General features: G+C 35.8%; 1 protein-coding gene across 4 annotated transcripts in view; it reads left to right on the plus strand.

The window, feature by feature from the left end:
- The window catches only part of ATP9A (ATPase phospholipid transporting 9A (putative)), a 155,113-nt gene that overhangs the window by 30,305 nt on the left and 103,358 nt on the right, over window positions 1-21,450 (plus strand). For all 4 annotated transcript variants that reach the window (XM_001369149.4, XM_007475725.2, XM_007475723.2 and 1 more), the window contains 2 exons: window positions 4,025-4,133; window positions 19,927-19,985. In XM_001369149.4, coding sequence (XP_001369186.2) covers window positions 4,025-4,133; window positions 19,927-19,985 — 168 coding nt within the window. The remainder of the gene's footprint in view (window positions 1-4,024; window positions 4,134-19,926; window positions 19,986-21,450) is intronic.

Consider the following 21,450-nt stretch of genomic DNA (forward strand, 5'->3'; position numbering starts at 1 on the left):
CAGGTTTCCCTTTAAGTTTTTAATCCTGTGTACCTAGCTTATCGTAACTTCTCAGGAAGTTGCATTCCACAGGGCAAGAGAATATTTAGAAAAGCCAGGTCTAAGCTTTCTAAAGATGCTGTACAATGAGCAGTAACAAGGAGCAGGTTCTCTGAACTTTTCTTCTCTGGTACTCTTTTCTGTTATCCCCAGTTTCTTATTGCAACCCCTACCTCCATTCCTAAGGAGCCAAATGCTTACCTGTTTCCTTTTACATACTTCTCTCTAGGATACCCCCTTTGGAATTATTTTCTACTACAATACAAATAGGATATGAAATTGCTTCACTGGTATATCTTGTAATATAAGGGAACAAATTATTTACATATTAAATTATCAGCATTTTGTATTCTTATTTAAACTGAATTAGATGTGGTTTAACTTGGGTTCCTAATTCAAAATATGTTTTTAAGCTCCTATTATATGCAAAGCACTGAGCTAAGCACTGGAGATATAAAGACAAAAGTGAGACCCAATCTCTCCCCTCTAGCAGCTTTGTTCCACTGGAGGAGATATACCACATAAATAAAGCATAATTCAAAGAAAATTGATGAGGGAGAGAGTACTAAGTACTGAGGAGTTCAAGGAAGGTCTCATGGAAAAGGTAACATCTGAGTTGATTTGATGGGAAGCAAAAAGAAAAGCTGTTAAGTGACACAGTGGATAGAGTAATGAGCCTAGAGTGAGAAAATTCTGAGTTCAAATCCAGCCTCAGTCTCTTATTAGCTCTGTGACTAGGGATAAGTCACTTAGCTTTTGTCTTCCTCAGTTCCCTCAACTATAAAATGGGGAGCTTGTGAGAATCAAATGAGATAATATTTGTAAAGTGCTTATCACATAGTAGATACTTTATAAATGCCTGTAACTCTGAGCTTATGAAGTTGGGGTAACTGGGAAGACTGGTATACTCAATAGAAATAGGGAATTTTTGGAGGAGAACTTGGTTAGAGAGAAGAGAATGAGTTCCATTTTAAGAGATGTTCTGCTGTATATTAAAAGACACTGGACTGGGAGTCACTAGATTCGGATTCAAGTTCTGACTGTCACTAGTTGCTACTTCTTTGGATCTCAGTTTTCTCATCTATAGAATGATAGAGATGGAGGGATCTTAGAATTTATCTAGTCTAACCCTAGCATTCTGTAATTTTATGTAAGTTTCTAAATTTCATTCTTAGTTGTGTTGTTATTTACACAATAGTCCTGTGCTTTGGATTTAATTCAGTCAGTCAGTTAACATTTATGAAATGCTGGGCACTGTGCTAAGGACTGGTGATACAAAGAAAGGGAAAAGATAAATCTTTTGTCTTAAAGAGCTTCCAATATCATGAGGGAGATGACACGTAACAACCAGTCAAAAAGCTAAGTACAAATATATAACTCAGATCAAATTGCTTGTCACCTCTTGGTGCTGGGAGGGAAGGGAGAGAGGGAGAAAATTTGGAACATAGAACTTTGGAAAACTTGTGTGGAAATTTGTTATTACATGTAATAGATAAAAAAAATGAAATTAAATTAAAAAAAAACCTATGTATGAGATGAATAGGAAATAATAAGCGGAGGGAAGGCACTAAGAGGGATTGAGAAGGGTTTCCTAGAATATAGGACTTTACTTCTTCCTTGTTGACCTCAGGGCCATTCTTTGGTTCAAGATAAAAAAACCAAACACCCTTTCTATAGTCACCTGAATCTCAGCTTAGTGGTTCTAGTTTCTCTTAGTGATTTGCTAATATAAATTTCATAGAACCAGTCCATTTATTTCCTTATTTCCAACTTGTATGTAGGCTTTTTCTATTGGGTATTCTCAAAACCTTGATCTGTTTATCAAACAATCCAATTCAGCATTTGCAAAATAGTTTTCTTTTTATCTCTTTTTTTGGATCTCCTATGGGGCTCTGTTTTGCATGTCTAATCATGCTTACCATATCCATCTATAAAATGTTCCCATTAGTCCTGTTTCAGTCAAAAATGGTGATAATATTCTTTTTCATTTTTACTATATTTTTATTTATTTCATTAAATATTTCCCAGGGATATAAAATTTTTTTTAACAGTCATTAAAGAAAATTTGAGTTCCAAATTCTCTCCCTCCAGCCCCTCTCCCCTACACTTTGAGAAAGACAAGCAATAGGATATTGATTAAATATGTGAAGTCATACAAAACATACTTTTGTATTAGCCATGTTGCAAAATAAGACACACACACATATAAGAAAAATAAAGAAAGTGAAAAAAGTATGTTTCAGTCTACACTCAATTCGCTTTGGAGATGTAATATTTTTCATCCTGGGTCCTCAGATCATTGACTTGATCAGAGTAGCTAAGTCTTTCACAGTTGATCATTATTTAAATCCACAACTTGTTCAACCATTCCCTAATTGATAGGCATCATTGGCTGTATTCTCATATCTACTTATTTTGGGGTATGTAGTCCCTCTCCTTAACATCTGTGACATAGAATGTAAATTTTCCTCTAAAATAATAAACACTTGCAATATTTATTCCTCTCCCTTGAGTTTATAGTAGAAGAGACAGGCATATAAATATATTGAAATATTTGAGAAGTCTGCATGGGTGATAGAATTTGTTCTCTGAGTTATAATTCTTGAGATTTCAGTCTATATCCTAAGGTTTTGATATATATGAAAATTGCATAGTGAAGTAAAGTGTGTGTGTGTTGTATGTGTATGTGCATGTGTGTACGTCACTGTCCACCATAGGCTTTGAGCCTACAACATATATCATTTGACTTCAAAATAAATCCTTATGGGTCAAGAAGAGTAGGATTTTCTAGCATTAAAAAACGGTCATTTATGAGAAATCACATTTGAAAAGGGTTCCTCATTGTCTCTCCTTCTCCTCTCTGGGCTTACCTCTAAAACTGATTTTTAGGGTGTTGAGGGAGAATAAGTAACATCTGACTAGAGTGAAAAAGTGCAACTCTTAAAATGGCTGAATATCTTCTATTGTGTTTATTCATTATGTGTCCTTGAAAAAGATTTCTCTGAAAGGTGCAGTGAGTGACCTGAAATCTCAGAAATAAGGCTTCACTCCAAATATTTTGGATATTAATCCCAAAGTTGGGTAGCAGGAATTTATTTCTGTACCCAATTTACATCTCTGAGTAAGGCAATTTTTAGCCTTAGGGACATGTTCTTCTGGTTAATGAGAAGTGTATGCATAAATGGAGGGAAGATGAAGTACCTTAGGCTGTGCAAGCAATTGCCAAGATTTATGCTAAGCAAAGAGGTATAGTCTCTTGTCTTTGTGCGCCCACACACTTTCCATTAAAATGAATGGGAATTATCTACACCCATGTGGAGAAAAATAGAAACTCAAGCATTTGAGAAAAGCAGTTTGCACATGGTACAAAATAGCTGCACTGACAACCTTCTGTGAACTTGGTCAGACCTCTTTACTGGACCTTGGGGGATTATCTTGGCTCTGTATGTGGTCTGCTTTCACTTTATTCCAAAATTGGCCAGATTTTCTTTAGCCACAATGTACATCTTATATTTGATTGGCAATGGGAATAATCCTCCTTCAGTTGGGAAGAGCTACAGTTCTTTGTCAGGGTCACACAAAGAGGCACGTCCTTGTCTAGTTTATATAAGGGATTTAACCTTCTGGGGAATCAGTTTAAATATTGCATATGGTAAATAATTGGAGGGAATCTTTTCTTTTAATCTCTGAAGCAGTTGTAGCAGCTGTCTGAAAGAGTGACAATTGATATAATGTCAACTGAAAAAGCCCAGCAAATACATCAATGTGAATTCCATTTTGGAAAAGAAAGAAATCAATGTTCTGGGCTTTGTCAATTAAAGGAGAAAAAAAATGAGATGAAAACTGATGATGTTTCTTCTGGGACTCTTTTCCCTTCTGTTCTCCCCTTTTCTTTTAGGACAGATTGGTTGGAGTATATGGGAAGGGGGAGGATTCATCAAACTCTAACACCTGCATTCTTTTCCCTACTATCTTCTCTCTTTAGGGGTTCGTGCTGGCCGTCACCATCATCCGAGAAGCAGTGGAAGAGATCCGATGTTACATGCGGGACAAGGAAGTGAACTCCCAGATCTATAGCAAGCTCACAGCGAGAGGTCAGCTTTTTGGCTCCTGCTTGCTGTATCCTGCTGCTGACTGCTGGGGCAGTGGGGGTCGCAGCTCAATCAACTGCTGCTGACAGTAAATGAGGCAGAGTTCAAGGCCCTGGGTGGATAGGCAAATGGGCACGTGGCTCTGTGGTCATTTCATTGCTCCTGGTACAAGGGAGGCATCTGTCTACAGGTCGGGTGGACTTGAGGGGGTGGAGAATGGATTTTTATGCCTTATAGGGAGGCTTTTTTGGATGGCACAAACTTTCAACATTTCTGTCCTGCTCAGGTGCCTTAAAATTCATTAGACAAATCCCAAGAGATCATGCATTAAAACTTTGCAAAAAGATTCTTCACTTTAGTCCACAGACTCAAGGTGTGTGCTCTGGTGAAGTAGTGGGTGGTAGGAGTAGGAGAAGGTTGTTCTCTTTATGCTTCTATTTGAATTCTGGAGACTATTTGGGCCATAACTATATCTCTGACTATGCATTATCCACAAATGCATTAAAGTAAGGTCAAGGATGGTAGGAGGGAGGAAAATAAACAATAATATCCAAGAAATTAATCACTGATTACTTTCAAACCAAAATTGAAGAAATGTTTCTTGGAAAAAAAAAAAACCCAACCACCAAATGCTCCTGAATAAATGTGTTTTCCCTGCAATACACCATTATAGATGGATAGTTTAATTCAGTAAGAGCCCTGAAGTTAGGATTCTGAAGGCTTAAATTTGAGTATTGACTCTACTCCTTGCTAAATGTGAGTTATATGTCCTTGGATCAGTCATTCGATACCACTGAACTTTTAGTTTCCTCTTTTGTAAAATGGAATTAATAAAACTTGTATTATACCTAATTCCTAGAGCTGTTGTTAGGGTCAAATGAGTGAATGTTTGCTTAAGTACTACATAAATGTAAAAGTTACTGTTATTATTGTTAAATAATAAGTGGAAAGATGGGCTATAATTGGAATCAGAAGATCGGGACTTCTTTTGATTAATTAAATACTTGTGTGACCATAGGCGAGTCATATCTCTGTGGGCTTCAGTTCCACAAAAGGTGAAGCTAGATGACTCTTGATGTCCCTTCTAACTCTTAAATCTGTGATCCTAATTATTAATTATAATATAATTTAAGGCATGGTGTAAGCAAGTTGTTAATATTACTATACTTGAATCTACATCCTACTGAGAGATTTGTAAATTTCCCACTTTGTATAACTTCTGACTGATGGATGGGGAAAGCAGCAGCTAGGTGGTACCAGAGTGCACAGAGTACCAGGTCTGAAGTCATAAAGACTCATCTTCCTGAATTCAAATTTGGCCTCAGATAACTTATTAGCTATGTGACCTTGGGCAAGTCATTTTATCCTATTTGCTTCAGTTTGTCTGCAAGATGAGCTGGAGAAGGAAATGGCAAACCATTCCACTATCTTTGCCAAGAAAACTCCAAATAGGGTCATTAAGAGTTAGACAAAACTGAATGAGTAAACAACAAGTGAATAGGATATTATAGTTGGAGTCTGGAATACTTAGGTTCATATTCTGCTTTAAATACTTACTAGCTGCATGACCTTGAGTGAGTCATTTAACCTCTCTTTACCTCCACTCCTTTAAAATGAAGGGATGGCTTTTTAATGTTCTACCTTTAAATCTATGATCTTTCTGAATATTTTTTTATTCTGAAGTAATTGTTAAGACCTCCATCTCTCACTGACTGATGTTTCTATCTAGAAAATCTAGATGATAAAGTTTTAGAGGTTGAGGGTAAGAAGTAAGAAGGCAATACTTAAGGTTTAGGAGGAAAACTTAGGAGCTGGTCATATCACAATACTCCAAGGTTGTGAAATCATCTGTTGTAGTCCTGAACAGATTATGAATTTCATCAGAAAATTAAGTAATAACTTGCCTTTGGGTCATGATAATTAATTCAAATATTTATTGAATAAAGACTGCTTCTCATCCTCAAGTTTATTGTCTAATGGAAGAAATAAGTTGAGATGCAAAGGCAGTAAGATGCCAAGAGAGGTATAGGGTATTTCTATGTTAGTCTGCATATGAACTGATTTTGGTGGTGGTGGTGGGGAGAGTAGTGGGAATAAAACATTTACTTGCTTTTCAACAAAGGAAAATATATTTTGAACTTTTAATTTGTGAACTTCAAATTGTCCAGAGCAGGAGAGCTTTCTCAAGTGTGTTTGGGAGGATTTTTGTACTTTGTCAGGGTACGGATTTGCAGGTTTCCCTTGGGGACCAAAGAATTGTAAATTAGTGTAGAATTGTTTTGCTAAAGAAAGCTTGCATCTATACTGTACTTAGGAAACTCTGGTGCCTTTGAAAAAGAATTCACTATAATCTTTACTAGGGCAGGTGCTTGTTGCTTTCTATGTCAGTAATCATGAGGCTACTTCAGTGTGTTTTTTGTAATCACTGTATATTAAATCCCCCTTTAATAACATATTCTTACTATAACGTTTAAAATGCTTGGCAACCGACAAAAGCCCCATTCGAGAGGGGGCAATACATCTATTTAGAAGTAAAGAGGAGTTGCCTTCTGGATTCTATTCATGGATCTATCTGGGCTCTGACCTTTTCTTTAGTTCTTTTCATATTGCAATTACTTTTCTCATGAATGATTTTTCTCCCCCTACCCTTAACTGCATGAAGTTCTTGAAAAGATTCTAAGGAGAATTGGCAGATGGCTCTAGCTTTGAGAACGTGTCTTCCTTTGTTTGGTTTCCTTTGTGGTCTGTAGTCTCAATTGTGGGACCAATATTGAGAGTTGGAAAATACAGTAGGTGTAGGGGGGATGGAACATAAAACCAAGGACCAGACCACAAATGTGTGTTTTTGTTTTCAAGCAAAACAAAACAAAGAGAAAAATGTGTCAATTTGGAAAGTGATTGAGGGGAGCCAAGTTATTTGATACTGGTCAGGGGGCAGGGTGAAGGATCATAGTGCTTCAACTGGAAGCTTTCAGATGGGAGAGTAAAAAGAAGCCTTTTCTGACCCTAATATTTCATTATCTATATGGATTGCTTTGAGGAAGGTCAATTTTTAACAAAGGCCTATTTTTTGGCTTAAAAAAATAGTGGAGTACTCCATGTCCCTTTGTCATGTGTGTGTCTGACTTTTGTGAAGCATGTAAATGTGCTTTTCCAAAATCTTCTCTGAATTTAATACTTTCCTGTGTTTGGTAGCAAGAATGTTGACTACTTTGTCCCAAATTTATATATATAGCTTTGGTTGTTGTGTAGTAATGTTTCTAATGGATTTGTTCCAGCTTTCCTCTTGAAACTCAGTCTTTGACATATGTATGTACGTTTGCTTTCTCTTTGTATAAATAGATGTGTGTATATATATGTGTATACATACGCACACACACATACTATAGGTATACTATATGCATGAATACTATATGTGTATATAGATACATATACACACACTGTATATATATATATATTGTGTACATACATATTTACAAGTTGTAATAAAGCTAATTATACTGGTGCATTTCCTGGCAGTAATTCATGACTTTTTCAAAGTTTTAAATTAAAACAAAAAAACCTTTTAAAAATGCTGAACTTGATTGAGCAAAATAAACTTGAACAACAGTATAATTATCCTCCAATTAATACAAACTCTGAAAATCAGAAAAAAAACTGGGTAAAACCTTTGAAAGGTAACACTGCTGTAGTATTTTAGAGCCAGTTGTCTTAGTCAAGATGTGAGTATCGAAGGATGTACTATATCTTTTACTATACTAGAAATAAATGTAGTTTGCTAAATAAGAGATCTTTCAAGTACCTTAAAAGCTAGGATTTTTGTTTAGCAAATCTGTTTTCCTTCCTGGTGGGTGTTTTCTTTTGAATTCAGTAGTTACTAAAGATTGTTTTAACTGCTTGCTTAAAACCTGGCTTTTTTCCCTCTGCACTGCCAAGCTACACAGTTTTTCCTTTTAAATGTAAAGCTCTTTAGGCAGTCTCAATATTGGAGAATAATGATAAGAGTTACTCAGACTTACAGGGTGATTTAAGGTCTATAAGATGCTTTTCTCAATGAGTCTCACCTCTTAATCAATTTTATTGTTTCTTTGTCAATGGGTCATTGAACAATATGGGCCCTAGACAAAATTCCCAATAGCTTCTTTCAGTTCTATAGTGGAAAGAGTGCTGGATTGGATAGTTAGGAGACCTGAGCTGTAATGCTGACTTGGTAGCTGTGTAATCTTTGTTTAGTCATTTTCTATCCCTGGCTTAATTTTCTTTTTCTCTAAAATGACATTGAATTAGATTATTTTGAAAGATTCCCTGCTTGCTCTGAAAAAACTATGATTCTGTCATTAAAAAAAAGAAAATTTCTGCTTGAGTTGTTTTTCTTAGTATAAGAACTAATCTTTCTACTCATGATGAGTCGGTAGTGCATATTTTGGGTATGTATTTAAATAGCAGGAATATACCCATCAATGTACCCATGCTCCCAAATACTTCTCTGTTGCATTCATTCTGATCCTGCTGATAGTTTGAGTTGAATGATTGTCTGGATTTGAAGAATTATATTTGGCAATATATGTTTCAAAGTCATCATGGCATATAGTGGAAAGAGGTATTGACTTTGGAACTGGGAAACCTGGAATCTATTCCTATTGCTGCTGACTATTTATTAGGTGACTTCAGGTACCAATTACTTCTCTTTGGGTCTCAATTTGCTCATCTGTAAAATGAAGGAGTCTGAGCTAGATGGTTTCCAAGTTCCTTTGTAGGTTTGATCTCTGACTTTAAATATGGCTTCTAGCTCTTAATTTTGAGCTTTACCATATACAGTGGATTGAGGGGCAGCTAGTGGCTTAGTGGAAAGAGAGCCAGACCTGGAGATAAGAGGTTTTGGTTCAAATGTGGCCTTAGATGCTTCCTAGCTGTGCAACCCTGAGCAAGTCACTTAACCTCCATTGCCCAACCCATATCAATCTTCTGCCTTAGAACCAATATATAGTATTGATTCTAAGATGGAAGGTAAAGGTTTTAAATAAGTAAATAAATAGATAAATGAAATTAGATTTCATTCTCCTGGTGAGGTGGACTAGTTTAAGAGAAACATCAGCTTTAACTGCCTATCTTTCAATCACGTGAGATAACATTTATAAAATGCTTGACCCAGTGCCTGGAACATAGTAGGGGCTGTATAAATGCCTCTTCTCTTTCCCTTCCCCATCTTGCTATGGCCTTAGGGTCTTGCCAGGGTACTAACAGATCCCATATTTTAATATTATTTTTATAAGTGTGATAACAAAGGTATAGAAATGTGGATATAATAGCCACCACTTTTCTGAACCTTCTGTGTGCAGCCATTGTCATGTCCCCTGAGATATATTTTCCAAAATCCTAGAGTAATGGCAATTATCCACTGTGTGTTGTTAGCAGTAATCACATCACCTCCAGTGATGGACCATAAAAATCAGGAAAGGGATTTAGATTTGATTCTATAATCAAGAGGGAATGACTGAAGATTTTAGAACAAGGTGTTGACAACGTGGTTAGGATTGAACTGGGTAGCCAGTGAATAAAAAAACAGAGCTGAAAATAGCAACAGTCCTGGCAAGCAGTGGATAGTATATTAATGATTTGGAATATATCAGGGGAGAACAATTACTGAAGTCATGAAATGTTTCTGTTTACATTTGTAGTTACAAAACTAATAAGTGAAATCATTGCTTTTACTTTGATTATAGCTGTTAGCAAATTAAAACTGTCTATTTCTATTTCTCACAAGCCTACTTGAATTTCTCTGATCTTTCATTTCACACCAGGGAAGCCAGCCTCAACAAATACTTTCATTGTATTAACACTTCTCATCAAGGCAAAAGGCCTTGATTAGGCAAACAAATAATTAGCCTAGAAAAAAAGAAGTTCAGGCTAAAACACAGTTAATTCAGTTGCTAATTGTTTTTTTTCCCTGCTGTAGAGTGTGTGGATTGATTTTTCTTGGTGCTTCATAAAACAAAGGAGAATCACCAAGACACTTCTTGGATATTGGTCTTTGTGGTTACATGAACATAAGTAGATGGGTGCCCTCACTGGGTTGTGTATATAATACCACTTGGGGGTGCTACACTTTGTTCCCTGTACCCAGGTTCTTTACAAAAAGATTCAGAGTAATAAAGTCGGTTCCTTTTACCTTGTATCAAGCACAAAATAGTACTGTCAAATTCTTTGTCCACATTTGTTTAGAGCAGAAATTCTTAACTCCAAGACCTGTGATTTTGCTTTGAAAAAAAAAACAACCCGATAACTATATTTTAATATAATTGATTACTTTGTAATCCTGTGTATTTTTTTAGGCATTTAAGATCATTATTCTGAGAGGATTTCCAAAGGTTTAACCAAGCTGTCTGCCATGACACAAAAAAGGTTAAGAATCAATGGTTTGAATAAGCATCTCATATGTTAGAGTATTTTACAACTTATGCTTTGAATTTTGAGGACCAAAGATAGATAACTTGGCTGATTTTATGGATTAGACTCAACATTTTAGAACCTCTCTTGCAACTAGGTTTGTGGAATATTCTTTTTAAAAAGTAATATTTTTCCCCTCAATTACATGAAAAAATAATTTTTCAACTTTCATTTTGTCATTTGAGCCAATTTCTAACCTTCTCTTCATTCCCACCCCCTCCTGAGATTGCCAGCAATATGATAGAGATTTTACTTTGGAATATTTTAAAATATTCTTTTATTTAGTTTAATTTAAGGTATTTTCTTGGAGTGCTCTGTTCATGAAGGCAGTGCAATTTCTATTTTTTAAGTACAAATGATCTAGTTTGGGAGATTCTTTTGTTTGTTTTTAAATTTGGAGGATGGTTTTGTTGTGACCGGAAAAAAGAGATGAAAACCACAAAGAGGTCACATCTCTCAAGGGCTTCTTGTAATGATCTGCATCTTAACCCTTTACTAGTCTTGTTGTAACAACCTTTTGCCAAACTTTGAATCTGATTCTTTTCTGTGAATTGTCTGGGCTTTCAAAAGATTGTTTGCTATTTTGGAAATCACCTAGTTTCCACCTTTAATTCCTAATTTTTCCTATTTTGATCTTTGGATTGATTTAAAACTGAAGATAGAATCATACTCATATCTCCTCTTTGTTTTTTCCCCACCAAAGAAGTCTTTCTATGAGAGTATTAGGGAGCTTAAATATTCCTGCAAAATGGGAGATGTGTGTGGCCGGGCACTAGGACACTAGTCAATGACTTATTTAATTAGTCTGCCTAGATGTTAAACATGTACATTTGTGTACCTCAGTTTTTTTTTGGAAAGAATTTGCTGTTGAAATAACAACAAAAAAGCCCCCAAAGCTAGTAGTGGTATTTATAATGAAACTTGTGTTTTTTGTTGTTGTTGTTTTCACACTATCTTGAGCTGTTCTATACTATGAGAAATGAAATTGATTCTATTTGAATTGGAAAATTTCAACTTTTAACCTTTGATGAACTTTGGATGTGTCTATAGTTCCTTAGTCTCTCATTTAATGCTAACCTGGGGAAATGTTCACATGCCATAGAATTTACAGGAGAATTTCATTCATCACTGTCAGAGTCAGATTAAAGTGTGAGTTAAAAAGTAATACATTAACCAGGGCTGATGCTAAGGATTGCTTTTGTAGATCTCTAAAAACAATCAGTGTCTTACACATAGTGAAAAGTAGAAGTATGGCTAAAGGTATTTAGGGTCACAACATATGCCCACACATTCCAGGACCTGAGAATTTATTTTTAATTTTTTTACCAAGTGTTCAGCTCTTTGAGGGAAGAATTGCCTTTTAGTTATCCCAACCTGAGAAACATCTGGTCTCTCCCTTCTGAGCAGACAAACTACTCTTATTCTAAAGATATCACCCATGCAAGACCAGAAGTTGTTCATGAAAAGGCATTGATTCTGTTTGCACAAAAAAGGAAAACAAATATTAATAAGACATTTGTTCCTTGTTACAAATAAGGAGAGGTGGAAACTGTTGGAACGAATTTATTTTAGAAAAGCTTATTTTAATAAATAATATAGATTGCCTCCTGTAGACATTTCCCACTTAAACCCTCAGTAAAGTCTTTCTAATGCTCTTGTGTGAGAGCAAACTCTTTAAGTCACTTTATGCTTTATTGTCCTGAATTAAAACTGCTGGACCAGGGGAATTAAATGCTAATTATATAGTTTGCCTACATTAAAAAATCTTATTGGGGAAAAAAGACATTTTCTGTTAGCCATCAGCTTCTAGTGAATTGAAATATTCCATGATTCAAAAGCATGACCTTTGCAAGAAAGTTGTAATGATATTTTTCTTGGGCAGAGAATCCATGCAGCTCTATATAATAGGGCTACAGATCGAATTGCTTGCCAGATCTGGGAAAGAGGTAGGGAAGGGAGGGAGGGAGGGAGATAATTTGGATCATATAACTTCAGAAAACTTATGTAGAAATTTATTGTTACATATTATTAGTAAAGTAAAAAATCTTTATAATAAAAAAATTGAAAAATATAATAGGATTAAAGGCTCACATGTAGATAATGCTTTTAGGTTTACAAATTGTAGCCCCTTTGTCAACCTTATTATAAATGACATCGTGTAAAGAATTATTGTGTCCATTTTGTACAAGATGAAACTGAGGCCTGGAGAGTTTTAATTAAATTGGTCAGTGTTACATAACTAGCAGTTGGGACTCAGACCTCTAACCATTGCTCTCACCACTGCGTCATAATCACCTCTGCATTATTACATTAGTGTTAAGATTTCACATTCATTTGTTTCTATTGTAAGTGGTTGTGGGAGGCAGGAGGAGTGGCATGAAGAAGGTACTTTGAAAATTTGGCTGCTAGTTTTTCTTTTGTGTACCAGGGAAAGCCACACAATTTGGTGGTGTACTAGACAGATGCACTGTGCATTTGATGTAGATGACAATTATCACAATGGAAAACCATTGCAAATGGACTTTTTAAATCTAGCTATACATTTTATTCAACTGTGATTTCTAACCAGGAAGAAAGAATCTGTCATATTGCTTTTGCTTAATTTTTCTTTGAGGATCTATGAAGACTTAAAAATAATGTTTATAAGTGGTGTTTTTAGGTGTTAAACTATATCTCACCAACTAAACAAGCTTCTGTGAGTGTTCTAGAAGTTCTATATATAATGATGTGCATATAATGAAATATGTATCTCTTGGAGAGGCAGCCTAGGGATAGTGGAAGGAGCCCTGACCTGTAAATCAGGTGAACATGGGCTCTTGTGTCATTTTATATCTCATCCCTTTTTGTGTTAATCTCTGACACCATTTGCTCAGCTACTGTTCCTTCCAGGATCTTCTTCTCTTCTTCCTATCCCCATTGTCCCCAAATACACCAAGCTCTGTTACCAGAGCATTTGTACAAACCACAAACATCTCACAGTTGTAGCCCTTATTTTCAAAATGGGCCACTGATGATTGTTTTTGGCAGCAGACATTATAACATGTGGGGAAATGTAAATTTATTAGCATCACTGACCAGGCATATAACTGTGTTATGTGTGGAAACTTGGCTTTCAAAGAAAAAAAAAAGAGTTAAAAAACCAAAACAAAACAGAAAACAGTATGAGCTAAGTTGTCCTGGAAGGAGATGCAAATGAAGGAACCTCTGAAGTGGTGTTAATTTCCTTCATCCTCAACTTACTTCCTGCCCTACAAGGCTGTCTCTCTCTCTCCTCCATTCCCCCCCACTCCTTTCCTCTCTCCATACCCCAACCCCTTTCTCTCTTCCCTCCCCCTTCCCTCTCTCTGTGTCTTTTTCCCTTCTGGTGGCCAGTTAGCTGATGAATGGTCAGGTACAGTAGGAGTGTTTGTATGAAATGTCTGCCTGCTGGGGTCAATCAGAAACCTCTTTAACAAACACAATGGATTAAAGAGGTTTTTGTTGAGGTAGAGCAGGCTGGGCAAGACAGAGTTCAAATGAATGGATAATAAATCAGGAGTCCATTCTGGGGGAGAAATCTGGACCTGGCAATTAAACATTCTGAGTTAATTGTTAAATTTAAACTTGTAATGAGGCTTCAAGAAACTGACAGTCACAGGAAGGATATTTTGGGGGAATCAGACTACCTGAAAATTTTGATGAGGCATCTTTTGTTCTTGGGTAGGAAACTGAGGAGCAAATGGTGGGTACAAAATTGCTGAAATTGTGAGGAAACAGTGGATTGAGTTAGGATTGAGGAGGTTATCATTCTGCCCCTGGCTTTGTCACTAACTTGTGTGATCAAAGTGAGCATATATCTAGGACTGGAGAGGACCTTAGAGGTCATGTAGGCCAACTCCTTTACTTTATGGAAGGGGAAACTAAGTCAGACTGAGAGGGAAGTGAAGTCCCTCACTAAACAACGACAAGACTAAACAACAACAAACTATGTCTATACTACTAAGTGATGTACAATTATTATCTTATTTGATTCTCAAAATAACCCTGGGAAGTAGGTGCTATTATTATCTTCAGCTTGTAGTTGAGGAAATGGAGGCAAAAAGAGGTTACATGACTTGCCAGTGATCATACAGTTAGGAAGTAACTAAGGCCAGATTTGAACTCTAGGCTCAGCACTTTATCCATTGCACTGTTGCTATAGGCAATAGGGAACCCTCTAAAGCTTTTTAAAGTAGGGACTGATATGCTGAACCTTGTGCATTAGGAAGTTTATTTTCTTATCTATGTGAAGAATAGATCACAGAGAGACTCTGGAGGCAGAGAGAACACTGAGCATCTTTTTTATTAGTTCAGGTGAGATGTGTTGACAGCTTGACTGGGGGAGTGGTAGCATGAGTAGGTGGGATGTGAGCTAGAGATGTTGTGGAGGTGGAAATGAGAATACTTGGCAGCTATTTGGATGTGTGTGTATGTGGGGAGTAGAGTAAGGGATAAAGAGGAATCAGAATGACAGCGCTTTTGAGCTTGGGGTGGCTAGGAAGATGGTGCTACCCAGTAATAGAAATAGTCAAGGTGGGAGAGTATTTGAGTTTATGGATTCACTTTGGGACTTCTTGAGTATGTAATGCTAGGAGGGAACGATGACTTATTTTGCTTTTCCCCCATTACCTATCACAGTGATCTATACATAGTCAATACTTAACAAATGTTATTCATTTGACATTTTTTTTATTAGTAGCAGGAAGTTTTACTAAAAGAAAACTCCATCCCATAGTCTCACAGTGATCATCTTTTTATATGACTTACAGGTTCAGGTTGTGAAATCTTTTTATCTTAGGTTCTTTATTGACACGAACCATTCCTATAAAGGGAACTGTTCCTCCTACAGTCTGACACTCCAGAGGGAGTTTAATTGAATTTTAAGGTCCCCATACTTAGTGATTTTATGGAGAAAAAAAGCTCTATAAAGGTAAGAGCCATGCTAATTTGTAGTCTGACCAAGACTGAGATGCTTGTGCTTCTTATCTCAAGAAAAGATGTATGGACATTTCAACAATCACATTCAACAATGTCTTCCTTTAGAAAGATAATGGATTGTTAATTATCATCTGAAAACTGGTTCATATTTTCTCACAATTACAGAAATTCAAATTCAGATAACTTTGAAATATTATCTTATACTTAGCAATGAAGTAGTCAGTTTCAATTGTCATTGTTGGGGTCATTAGGGCAACAGGAATTTTAAGTAAATTAGTATAGTCAGTTTGTCAGTAAGTGTTCATTAAGCACCAACTGTGTGCCAGGCTGTGCTGGAGATATAAAGACCAAAAGGGAGACAGTGCCTCAAAGGACTTATACTCCACTGGAGAATGTATGCATGTTAGATAAATAACACAAGAGTGTTACACACTTACATACAAAATGACTGTTAAAAGCATTCAAAGGACTGAGGTGTAGAAAAACTTGGAAAATCAGGAAAAAAGTTCTAAGAGTTAGAGATCAAGAGGGAGATCATTCTAGGTATACAGTAATGATAATACAAAAGCATGGACTTCAAGAAAGGTGTCTGTTGTGTTACATGGCCAACAGACAATTGTAGGGTGTATGAAAGAAGTAATCAGCTTGGAAAGGTAGACTGGAGCCATATTAGGCAAGATTTTATGTGCTATATAGGGGAATTTATATTTTAAACTAGATGTAATAGTCACTGGATTTTGTTGAGCAGGGGAAGAACATGGTCAGACCTATGTTTTGGGAATATAAATTTGACAACTTTATAGAGATTGTATTAGAGAGACTAAATACAAGGAGATACATTACCAGGTTATTGATATACTCTAGAAAAGAGGGGTTGGACTGAGTGCAAGTAGAGTAAAAGGGGCAGACGCAACCAATATTTTAGAGGTAGAATTGGTAAGATTTGGTGACTGATTATGTTTAGGGGATGCATTTAGAGGAAAGAATTGAAGATAACTTTGAGGCTGCAACCTCTGGGACTGGAAGAATGGTGTTGTCTTTATGAATCCTTATGCTATTATCCCTCTCAGCTTTGTGTCATCTGCAAATTTGATAGGCATGCCAGTATTTGTATATAAGTTATTTACAAAATTGTTAATTAGCATAGGTCCAAACAAGGGCTCAGGGGCAAGACCTTGGAGATCTTATACTATGTTGACATTGAACTATTGACTACTCTTTGGGTTTGGCCTTCCTAATCTACTTAATTTCATTATTTATAATCTTTTGCCCCCTCATTTTTCTCTCTCATCTGAGAGCTTTATAAAATGTTTTAAGAAAATCAAGGTAAAAATATATCTATGATGTTCCATAGCTTTTCCATTTAATAATCCTGTCAAAAAAGGAAATAAGGTCAGTCTGGCTTGAACTGTCCTTGTGAAAGCTATGCTAGCTTTTTATGACTACCTTTTCTATTTCTAAATATTGATTAGTGTTGAAGCAAATAGACTGAGTCATTCAGTTTTATGTTTAATGATCAAATCTATTAGAATTGTACTTTTATTACTTATATCAAAAAGTTGTTTGGAGGATGGTTACTTATTAATGACAACTTTCCTTCAATTAAGTTTCCTTGTTTGAGTCAAGAATTCTTGATCTGACATACTTTTATAAAAATACTTCCAGAAAACTCTAGAAATGTCCTCATACTATAAAGTTTTGTAGCAATGATTATTTAAAACTTTACTAAATCCTTTGCATTACCCTCAATATTTTGCTTCTATACGAGCTATCCATTTATTAAAATAATTTTTAAAATTTCCTAAGAAACTGGAGTCAAGTTCATTGGCTTTTTTCAGTCTCTAATATGTTCCTTTTTTTTAAAAAATGGGATAAATTTTCAGGAATGTGATAGTAAATGTATAACAACTAGTGCTGTAGGAAAAAAAAAGTACATGGCACTTTTAAGTTTAATCTACCTTATTTACACTTTAGAACCCAGAGAACATTATAGTCATTATAGCAACAGAAATATTATGTAAAGAATGACCTATGTCTTACACTATATTCTATTTTACTGCACAAAGACAATTGTCATTCTCGGTCACCAAGAGACTACCACTATTTTACTGTCCATTCTATTCTGTATGAGCCAACCTGCAAATCTATAAATATAGCCTTGGTTTAACACATGTGATGATTTCTTTCCAGGCAACTATAAATATAACTGCTGCTCCTATATGTTATATAATATATAATAAAAGTTCTTATCTTTCTGATATCCATGAAAAAAAAAAAGAATGACCTATGTATGTTCCTCTCTATCATTTTTTAAAAGTCTAGATAATCAACATAGTGATAAATCAAAGCCCCTATTTCTAACATTCACCCATTTCCAAGGTGAAAATGTTTATAACTGACAATTTTAACAATTTCCATAAGTCGGAGTTGGTTCAATCATGCTCCTGCTTTCTCCAACCCTATGGTACTCTCAAAGATTACTGACAGTGATTTGATGATTATATTTACTGGTTCTTTCAATACCTAAAGAAGGAGTTTGTCTGTAATCTTATAGGTGACTTGGACTCATACAAAATTACCCTTTTCTCCATAATTAGAAATATGATTATCAATCTTTTATTTTTTTTAAAACCCTTATCTTCCGTCTTGGAATCAATACTGTGTATTGGCTCCAAGGCAGAAGAGTGGTAAGGACTAGGCAGTGGGGGTCAAGTGACTTGCCCAGGGTCACACAGGTAGGAAGTGTCTGAGGTCAGATTTGAATCTAGGACCTCCCATCTCTAGGCCTAGCTCTCAATCTACTGAGCTACCCAGCTGCCCCCATGATTGTCAATCTTAGCTTATTTATTTATTTATTTATTTATTTATTCATTCATTTATTTATAGCTTCTGTAGAATTTGGATGGCAAAGTGCTCAGAGGTCATGATTTCCTCTCCAGAGTGATCTTTCTCATCTTTTACCAGTTTTATACTTTTTTTTTTGAGTACCTCTTACTACTTTGTAAATCATATCCAAATTTCTTTCCCTACTTTCCTACTTTCCCTACCTTTTACCTATCTTACCAATTTGTTTTATTTACTTTGTCCTCCTTTGCCTTGATAACAATCTTTGCTTTCTCTGTTAATTCTTAGTCTTCATCTCTTCCTTCTGCTGCTGTTTCCCTTTAGGTTTCTTCATTTTCTCTTCTGCAGATTTCTCCCTCTATCACCTATTCATTCTCTTTTTTCTCATTGAAAGTAAATCTTCCTTAATCAGCTTCTCCACCTTTAATTTTTGCTGATGCCCTCCAAAAATCTCTTTAAATTTAATCTTTGGCCTTCTTAATAATTCTAAAGTCCTGGAGGCAGTTGGGTGACTTAGTGGATTGAGAGCCTGGTCCAGAGATGGGAAGTCCTGGGTTCACATATGGTCTCAGACACATTTTAGCTGTGTGACCCTGGGTAAGTCACTTAATCTCCATTGCCTAGCCTTTAGTGCTCTTCTGCCTTAGAACTAATGTACAGTTTTTATTCCAAGACAAATGGTAAGGGTTTAAAAAAAAACAATAATAATTTTAAAGCCCACTAAATCATGTCCATAATTCCCTTTTCATCTTTTTGCCCATTTTTCAATTCTCCCATGGAAATTGGATGCAGATTAAAATCTTACCTTACTTGTTATAGTGAAAGAATGTCAGAACTGGAAGGTACCTTATGACAGTGTCAGTGCTGTTGGATAGAGATCAGCTAATTAAATCCTTACATTTTAATGAGACAGAACTGCAATTTGGTGCAGATAGATTACTTGTCCCAACATCACACAAGTAGTTAGGAAAGCCAAGAGTAGAAAACTATTCCACTTGAGATTCTTCTGAAGAGGAATGGAATCCCCTGGGAATTCTATACCATAATAATGATGGATCAGCATTTAAGAAAATCTTATTTAGTGGATAAAACTTTTACAGGGAAAGCAGATGGAAGTCAGTTCTTTTCAGGCTTCAGAAAAGCACTATTTTTATTGAAAAAGAAATCTTAGCTCAAAGTGAACCTTTTTTGAGGGAAAAAAGTATTGATTTAGAATTTGAGGGAACCTTAGAATTCATCTGATTCAACCCTCTCATTTTACAGATGAAGAAACTGAGTCACAGAGAGGGTAAGCGATTTGCCCAAAGTCATATGGATATAGTAAGTAGCAGAGGTAGAATTTGACCTCCAGTTTTGGTATACCACATTCTACATGTTTTTTTCCCCCCTGTACTATACTGCTTTCCTTAATTGATTTGTGTGAGGGCCACATATGTATCTGAGTTTTAGGAGCACAGGGCAATAATCATTCACTCAATATTTGCTGAATTGGATTTAATTTTTGGAATGATTTGACTTGGACCTGATGGGGACTGTTTCTTCTCCACAGGCACGGTGAAGGTGAAGAGTTCTGGCATCCAAGTGGGAGATCTTATCCTTGTTGAAAAGGTTAATATAAACATGTGGCTATATAAATTCTTCTGTCAGTGTTGGCATGCACCAATTTTTCTCTGTGTTAATATGAGCATGTAATTTGTAGACTGACAAATTAATTGTGCATTTGTTCTTTAGGATTAAATCTAATTCCTTTTCCTGGATACATTTTATCTAATATTCTGGTTTATCTAATATGAGGTTGGGGAGCAAGGTGGGGAATCCTACAGTCTGTGCATACTCACTAGCTGGATATCTTTCTTTGATATCATGGTGGTTAATCCCAAATTTTGATTTCCAATTTTTTTTTCTGTCTAGTACTTTCATTCACACAATAGGGTTACAGATCTTGGTCAGAAAACTGCTATTTAAATCAATAAATAGCCTTGTACAAAGCAACATGAACACTAACTCTGGATTCAAATCTTTCCATTTATACTTACCACCTAGGTGACCTTGGAGAAGTCACTTAAGATTCTGGGGCCCCAATTTACTCATCTGTAAAGTGAAGAGGTTAGATGAATAATTTCTGAGATCCCTTCCAGCACTAGATCTGTGATTTTATGTGCAGTTTATATACTCAAATTTTCTTAGCTAGTATTAGTTGTCCTCCACCTTTAAATAATACATTTTTGAATTGTTTTGTAGGCACACCATCATGTTGAATGGAGCATGGCATAAAATAAATAAGTGTTTGGAACATATTTTAAAAACCCCAGTATCTTTAAAAACTTTGCTCCCTTAGAGGAGCAGCATTAGGATGAACTACAGTGATCCTGAATAAGTTATAAAATCTTTGTTATTGCCTTAATTTCTTTGCCACGCATTTATATGTGTGGGGTCTGAGATGTGGGGGGTGGTGGGAGAGGTGGAAAGAAGTCAGCAGAATAATATTTAATCAGAGAAGTATTGTGCTTTTACTCCTTTCTGAAGAAAATGGTCATGCCCTTTTCAAAAGGATTAAAGTAGATGATACAAATGTGATTTCAGGGGAGAGTGAGATGTTTTAGACAGAAGTGCACATCCCCCTCCCTTTAAGCTGCTTCTGTTTATAATTATACTGTATTACCATTTTAGCCTTCCCTTCCTTTAGAAGATGATTTTCATTAGTCCTCAATATTTCTCTTTTCCTCCAATATTTATATTCTACTTCCAAAAAAAAATTAAGCAAGAAAATTAGTAGAAACAGAATGAAACTATAGGGAGAAGAGTATTTGTAGCATTTCCAACAGGGAACTCTTTGGAAGAAAGCCAATAGTAGCCTTAAGCTCTAAGCTGGTGATCCTTTTGATGGGAATCACTGGAGGTAATGGTTGGATTCTCTGGAAGTCTAGAAACTCCCTTCCTATGATTGGATTTCTATGGTGGATTAGTACAATAGCAGCAACTTGCAAGATTTTTCAGATTTAATACAAAATAAATCCCTAAATCTCTGTTTGACAAAGAAGCAAACTTAAAAAGGGGCTATGGACCTTCTAAA

Source organism: Monodelphis domestica, chromosome 1 (assembly GCF_027887165.1).
Source record: "Monodelphis domestica isolate mMonDom1 chromosome 1, mMonDom1.pri, whole genome shotgun sequence".
Lineage (NCBI taxonomy): Eukaryota > Metazoa > Chordata > Mammalia > Didelphimorphia > Didelphidae > Monodelphis > Monodelphis domestica.